The sequence below is a fragment of the Moschus berezovskii genome, chromosome 22 (assembly GCF_049115385.1).
Source record: "Moschus berezovskii isolate FMDL1 chromosome 22, NW_MosBer_1.0, whole genome shotgun sequence".
Taxonomy (NCBI): Eukaryota; Metazoa; Chordata; class Mammalia; order Artiodactyla; family Moschidae; genus Moschus; species Moschus berezovskii.
Genome location: NC_142481.1, coordinates 1,972,011 through 1,979,956, shown reverse-complemented (window position 1 = coordinate 1,979,956; position 7,946 = coordinate 1,972,011). Strand labels below are relative to the sequence as shown.

Here is a 7,946-nt window from a genome sequence, read left to right as displayed (position 1 = left end):
TGGAAAAGACTCTGATGTTGGGAGGGACTGGGGGCAGGAGGAGAAGGGGACGACAGAGAATGAGATGGCTGGATGGCATCACCGACTCGATGGACATGAGTCTGAGTGAACTCCGGGAGTTGGTGATGGACAGGGAGGCCTGGTGTGCTGTGGTTCATGGGGTCACAAAGAGTTGGACATGACTGAGCGACTGAACTGAACTGAAGGGAAGGAAAGAAAAATTACCTCTATGCTACAGATACGGGAAAGGAAGCTGATGGATTAAGTAACTTTCAGTCACTGAAAAGTTCTCATTGTTGTCAGTGTTGTTCAGTCGCTAAGTCGTGTCCAACTCTTTGTGACCCCATGGACTGCTCCCTGTCCTTCATTATCTCCTGGAGTTTGCTCAAACTCATGTCCATTGAGTCGGTGATGCTATTTCAGTCTTAGGTTGTTAGAGCAAATTAAGTGAAGCCATTGATGGCAAATTGCAGTACCAAATAAATTAAGATTTTTGTCACTTCGGCTAGAGAAGCACTGAGCCCACTGCCTGGCACATAGAAGGAGCTTAGTGAAAGTGAAAGTGAAGTCATTCAGTTGTGTCCGACTCTTTGCAACCCCATAGACTGTAGCCTACCAGACTCCTCTGTCCATGGGAGTGGATTGACATTTCCTTCTCCAGGAGATCTTCCCAACCCAGGGCTCGAACCCGGGTCTCCCGCATTGTAGACAGATGCTTTACCGTCTGAGCCACCAGTGAAGTCCCAGTAATCATGTTGGCTACTACATCTACCGTTACAACCTGTGTGCCAACTGGAATATGAGCATTAAATGTTTACAATAACCAGGATGCATGGATAGAATGCGTGGATTACAAATACTATAGTTTTTTCCTTTTCCCTTCTTGGTCATATGACTTTAGGCAAGTCACTTTTACTTCCTGAAGTTCAGTGATCCCCCTTGAAAAATAAGATAATGAGAGCAGTTCTTAGAGGTTCTTTCAGGCAAATTAATAAAATAACATGAAAAATTCCTAGCACAGTGCCTGGAATGCTACGTTAAAGAAGAGACTTCAGAAACACTCCGATCTTTGCTGCATTGTGGCAAATGACTGCAAAACTCTTACACTGCCAACGTTTCATGTAGATCAGTCCTTGGCCAACTATCCAGCCTCATCTCTTTCTGTTCTTTGTGTTCTCCAAGCCTGGTTTAAAGTGTGTCCAGTAATTTTCCTGAAGCGTCTTGGCTGTGGACATCTTTGCCCCCCAAGCATTTTTGCCGCAATGATTTTCACTGCATAACTGATTGTCCATTTTGCCAGGTGTGTGTATTTAGTCACCCTGTGGCATCTGACTCTTTGCAGCCCTTTGGGCTGTAGCCTGCCAGGCTTCTCTGTCTTGTCCATGGGATTCTCAAGGGTTGCCATTTCCTTCTCCAGGGGATTTTCCTGATCCAGTGATAGAACCAGCATCTCCTGAGTCTTCCACATTGGCAGGTGGATTCCTTACACATGAGCCATTGGGGAATAAAAGATTAAATGACTGGCTGACAGTTTGACATAAAGTAATTCAGCATCAAACTCTGTCTCAGCTGTGACTGACCCTGGTGCTGTCACTTCCCGGCTGTGTGGTCCTGGGGCAACTCATTGACCTGTCTGGGTCCCACACGAGCATTTTGGCATATAACTTAGAGGGTAACAGGTAGGAAGACCAGAGGTCCCCAAGCAGCAGGAGGAAATAAACTGCAAGTGGCAGACTTTTCCCCTTTTCTGCTGATGAAACTGGTTCTGTCTAATACTACCATTTTTTTCTTTTCTCAAACCTTGGGCTGATAATGGCTCAACAAACCAGTACTCATGTCAATTGTTTTATGGCCAGAATTGACACACCTTGTGCCATTCCATCTCAAAAATGCATATTGTGGGAGGGGGGCCTGGTGAGATGCCCTCAGCCTTGCGGTATTTCTTTTACCTGATTAGAAGCTTGCTAACAGACATACCCTAACCCTTATGGCAGAAAATGAAGAAGAACTAAAAAGCCTCTTGATGAAAGTGAAAGAGGAGAGTGAAAAAGTTGGCTTCAAGCTCAACATTCAGAAAACTAAGATCATGGCATCTGGTCCCATCATTTTATGGGAAATAGATGGGGAAACAGTGTCAGACTTTATTTTTTTGGGCTCCAAAATCACTGCAGATAGTGATTGCAGCCATGAAATTAAAAGATGCTTACTCCTTGGGAGGAAAGTTATGACCAACCCTAGATAGCATGTTAAAAAGCAGAGACATTACTTTGCCTACAAAGGTCCATCTAGTCAAGGCTATGGTTTTTCCAGTGGTCATGTATGGATGTGAGAGCTGGACTGTGAAGAAAGCTGATCGCCGAAGAATTGATGCTTTTGAACTGTGGTGCTGGAGAAGACTCTTGAGAGTCCCTTGGACTGCAAGGAGATCCAACCAGTCCATTCTAAAGGAGATCAGTCCTGGGTGTTCATTGGAAGGACTGACGCTAAAGCTGAAACTCCAATACTTTGGCCACCTTATGCGAAGAGTTGACTCATTGGAAAAGACCCTGATGCTGGGAGGGATTGGGGGCAGGAGGAGAAGGGGACGACAGAGAACGAGATGGTTGGATGGCATCACCGACTCGATGGATATGAGTTTGGGTGGACTCTGAGAGTTGGTGATGGACAGGGAGGCCTGGCGTGCTGTGATTCATGGGGTCGCAAAGAGTCGGACACGACTGAGCAACTGAACTGAATTGACTGAACAGACATAAAATGCCTTGTTAAAAATGAGCAAGCGGGCACTTTTTCTGTCCCCTTCTGATGTCTATTTCAGAAGCTTTCCCTAAGTCTGTTATACTTCAATAAAACTTTGCCACACAAAAATCTGCAAGTAATCAAGCCTCGTCTCTGACTGCAGATTGCAATCCTTTCCTCTGGAAGTCACGAATTCTGGCGTAACACACAGCTCTTAGCGGCAACCTTTCAGAACCAAGAGTACAACTATGGTTTCTGGCAGTTTACTGGCCTGTAGTAAGGGCTCAATGGAATTATAGATGTTTCCATGATTAGATTGTGTGCCCCAGTTTATATCAATAGTTTGCTCTGTGAGCCTCAAGTGCCTTGAGTATAACGGTGGGAAAATGATGTGCATGTCTGTGTATGATCACACTGATTGAATACAGAACTTACATTTTAAACCTTCTGCTAAAAAGCCAGTTCATTTTTGTGGGAATCCCTCTGTGATTCAGAGAGGAAGTTGCCCCTGTAATTAAGAGTCATGTAATCTAGAAAATAAAATCACATTAAAGGTAGAGGAATATTTTTACAGAAAGAGGGAACTGTCTTGGATTTTTATTTAGAATACTCCTAAATTCCTGTGTGGGCTTCCCTGGTGGCTCAGTGGTAAAGAATCTGCCTGCCAATGCAGGAGATATGAGTTTAATCCCTGGGTTGGGAAGATCCCCTGGAGAAGGAAATGGCAACCCACTCCAGTATTCTTGCCTGGAGAATTCCATGGACAGAGGAGCCTGGCGGGCTGCAGTCTATGGGGTCCCAGAAGAGTTGGACATGACTTAGTGACTAAACAACAACAACAAATTCCTGTTCAGTGTGTAAAGAGAATGGAAAAATTAATTTGGAGAGAATTTTTTTTCAGGACAGAAATGACAAAAAAATCTAATTTGTTTGATACAGCAATTTGCTCTCAATTGCTTCACTTAATTTATTATAACAACCTAAGTGGCTTCCCTGGTGGCTCAGTGGTAAAGAATCTGCCTGCAATGCAGGATCTGCAGGAGGTTCAGGTTCGATCCCTGGGTTGGGAAGATCCCCCAGAGGAGGAAATGGCAACCCACTCCAGTATTTATTCTTGCCTGGAGAATCCCATGGACAGAGGAGCCTGGCGAGCTACAGCCCATAGGGTAGCAAAGAATCAGTCAGGACTGAAGTGACTTAGCATGCAAACAACTGGAGGCAAGTGTTATTTTTCCAATTTTCAGTTGGCACAGTTTATGTTAGGACCTAGAGTCACTACAAAGAACAAGCAGAGTACCCAAGATGTCTGCTTTCATGGATCTAAAGTGTCTTTCCTGTAACAGTCAATTTCCAAGAGAAGTTGGGCGGCCAGTTCACTAGGGCACGCACACATTGTGAACGTCTTCCTAATATGTGTATCTATTTTTTTTTTTTAACTTCTGTGCCTCTGCAGAAAACAGAATGTCCACAAACTTTGTCTCTCTGAAGATGGAGAGGTCCCTAGAGTTGGGCAACATGACGAGGGTCCAGGAATTCGTCTTGCTGGGCTTGTCCACGAGCCCAGAAACAAGGGAAGTGCTGTTTGCCGTCTTCCTGACCCTCTACCTGCTGACCCTCCTGGAGAACTCCCTCATCGTCTTCCTCGTCTGCAGCCACTCTGAGCTCCACAAGCCCATGTACTTCTTCCTGGGCAACCTGAGCTGCCTGGAGATGTGCTATGTGTCCGTGACCATGCCCAGCCTGCTCGTGGGGCTGCGGACGGGACCCTACCACGTGTCCTTCACAGCCTGCATGACCCAACTCTTCTTCTTCATCTCCCTCATCTGCACAGAGTGCACCCTCCTGGCCTCCATGGCCTGTGACCGCTACGTGGCCATCTGCCGCCCACTGCACTACCCGCTGCTCATGCGGCCCCAGGTCTGCCTGGGCTTGGCTGGGACTTCGTGGCTTGGTGGGCTGCTGGTCTCAGTGGTCAAGACAGCGTGCATCGCCAGCCTGTCCTACTGCGGCCCCAACACCCTCAACCAATTCTTCTGTGACGTCTCCCCGCTGCTCAACCTGTCCTGCACCCACGTGGCCCTGACCGAGCTGGTGGACTTCCTCTCCGCCATCGTCATCTTCTGTGGGACGCTGCTGGTCGCCCTGGCCTCCTACTCGGCCATCGGGGCGACGGTGCTCCGCATGCCTTCGGCCGCCGCCCGGCGCAAGGCCTTCTCCACCTGCGCCTCCCACCTGGTGGTGGTGGGCATCTTCTACTCGGCAGCCCTCTTCATCTACTGCCGCCCCAGCCGCATCAGATCCATGGACCTCAACAAGGTGCTGTCGGTCATCTACACGGTGGCCACGCCCATGTGCAATCCGGTCATCTACTGCCTGCGGAACAGGGAGGTCCACGCAGCCCTGTTCAGAACTCTCCGCTGGACTTGATCCTGGTCTTGGGAAGTTAGACCCCTCCTCACGTCCTGAATGAAGGCAGCTTTTTTCACTGTCCTCTATCACCCTCATCAAGAGGCTCTTTAGTTCCTCCTCACTTTCTGCCCTTAGAGTGGTATCATCTGAGAGTCTCTTGGACTGCAAGGAGATCAAACCAGTCACTCCTAAAGGAAATCAACCCTGAATATTTATTGGAAGGACTGATGCTGAAGCTCCAATACTTTGGCCACCTGATTTGAAGAGCTGACTCATTGGAAAAGACCCTGATGCTGGGAAAGATTGCAGGCAAAAGGAGAAGGGGGCTCCAGAGGATGAGATGGTTAGCTAGCATCACCCACTCAATGGATGTGAATTTGAGCAAGCTCTGGAAGATAGTGGAGGATAGAGGAACCTGGGGGCTATAGTCCATGGGGTCTCAAAGAGTCCAACGAATTTAGGGACTGAACAACAACATGTTTTAATTTAAATGTTTCATGATTCCAAATGTCATAATATCAAAGGCAAGTTAAATGCTGGAGAAATATATTTCCCACCTAGTAGACATGAGCAATCAATATATACTGTTTAATATATACTGATTGCTATTGATTGATTATTCTAGCAATCAATAGCAAACTCTGAATTCCCCTTGTGAAAAGTGAGCAATGTCCACAAGAAAGCAGGTCATCAAAGATGAGCTGTAATTGACTGGCAACTCACATGACTAGATGCTCAAATTTACTAATAAAGGGAGAAAGGCAGGTTTAACAACCCCATCAGTTTATTCCTAGAAAACTGACAGATATTTCCCCAATCTTTCTGTATGTTCTGACATGTAGAAATAGATAATACATACAATGATATTATTTGCATCTTTGTAATAAAAAAACAGAAACAACCTACTCCTACTGCTACTGCTAAGTCACTTCAGTTGTGTCCGACTCTGTGTGACCCCATAGATGGAAGCCCACCAAGCTCCCCTGTCCCTGGGATTCTCCAGGCAAGAACACTGGAGTGGGTTGCCATTGCCTTCTCCAGAAACAACCTAAGTGTCCATCAAAAGTGAATGGATAAAATACATTATACTACATTCATCTGAAGTGAACACTAGGCTATAAAATGAATATAAACAGATTTTTAATATTCTCTCAAAAAATTTTTTGACCACACTCTGTAGTAGGTGGGACCTTAGTCCCCTCACCAGGGATCCAACCTGTGGCCACTGCATTGGAAGACAGAGTCTTAACCTCTGGACTACCAGGGAGTCCCAAGAGATAGATTTTTATGTTTGATGTGCAAATATGGTTGAGATATATGTGCTAAATAGAAATCATGACAAACAACTATGGGTTTTGTTAGTTTCATTTTTTGTTTGTTGACCATTGTTTTGATATAATTTCAGACTTACAGAAAAGTTGCAAGGGTGCTTCAGTTCAGTTCAGTTCAGTTCAGTCGCTCAGTCGTGTCCGACTCTCCGCGACACTCTAATAAATTTGATGCGGTACTGTCACAAATTGTATATTCCTCCATTTGCTTACCACCTTTTCCTCCCTATCACCTCCACTTATTTCTCTCAAAATGATTTGAACGTGATTTAGAGACATTGTGCCCTTTTACTCATATACGCTTTAGTGTTTATTTCCTAAGAACAAGGATATTATTTTGCAGTTTGGAGCAGAGGAATCAACTGACTTCTAACCCGTACCTCTTTGAAAAGAACTATATTAACTAGTGCTTAATATTTGTTTTCAGCTGTCTGTATATAAAATTTATGTACAGTGATATGCACAAATATTAAATGTTCAAGTCAATATTTTTTTTGACAAATGTGTATATCACTACCTTCATCAATATAAGGGCATTTTTCGCCCCCAAAGTTCCCTTGTGCCCCTTTTCTGTTAGTTCTGCCAGAGGTAATCACTTTGGCTTTTTTAAAAATCATCTATTAGTTCTTACCTGTGCTAGAATTTCATATAAATGGAGTCCAGACATGGAAGCAACCTAGATGTCCATTGGCAGATGAATGGATAAGAAAGCCGTGGTATGTATACACAATGGAATATTACTCAGCTATTAAAAAAGAGTGCATTTGAATCAGTTCTAATGAGGTGGATGAAACTGGGCCTAATACACAGAATGAAGTAAGTCAGAAAGAAAAACACCAATACAGTATATTAACGCATATATATGGAATTTAGAAAGATGGTAATGATGACCCTATATGCGAGAAAGCAAAAGAGACACATATGTAAAGAACAGACTTTTGGACTCTGTGGGAGAAGGTGAGGGTGGGATGATTTGAGAGAATAGCATTGAAACATGTATATCATCATATGTGAAACAGATCGCCAGTCCACGTTCGATGCATGAGACAGGGTGCTCCGAGCTGGTGCACTGGGATAACCCTGAGGAATGGGATGGGGAGGGAGGAGGCAGGGGGGTTCAGGATGGGGAACACATGTCCACCCGTGGCAGATTCATGTCAATGTGTGGCAAAACCACTACAATATTGTAAAGTAATTAGCCTCCAATTAAAATAAAGAAATAAATTTTTTTAAGTTAAAAATAAAATCGAGGCCCGAGTATACACTTGTTTGTGTATGACTTCTTCAGACCACAGTGTTTGTACCAGCAGCAACTGGAAACTATACAAATATTTATCTATTTTAAAGATTTTTTTAATGTGGACCATTTTAAAGTGTTTATTGAATCTGATGTAATATCTCTTTTGTTTTACGTTTTGGGTTTTCTTGGCTGCAATGCATGTTAGTTCCCCAACCGGGGAACAAACTCCTGCC

General features: G+C 44.6%; 1 protein-coding gene across 1 annotated transcript; it reads left to right on the top strand.

Moving 5' to 3' along the window:
• The first annotated feature begins 4,224 nt into the window (after positions 1-4,224).
• LOC129546007 (olfactory receptor 6Z7-like) lies at positions 4,225-5,163 on the top strand. Its single transcript, XM_055410674.2, has one exon. It carries the CDS (start codon positions 4,225-4,227, stop codon positions 5,161-5,163), a length of 939 nt encoding a protein of 312 aa, XP_055266649.1.
• Positions 5,164-7,946: the final 2,783 nt, after the last annotated feature.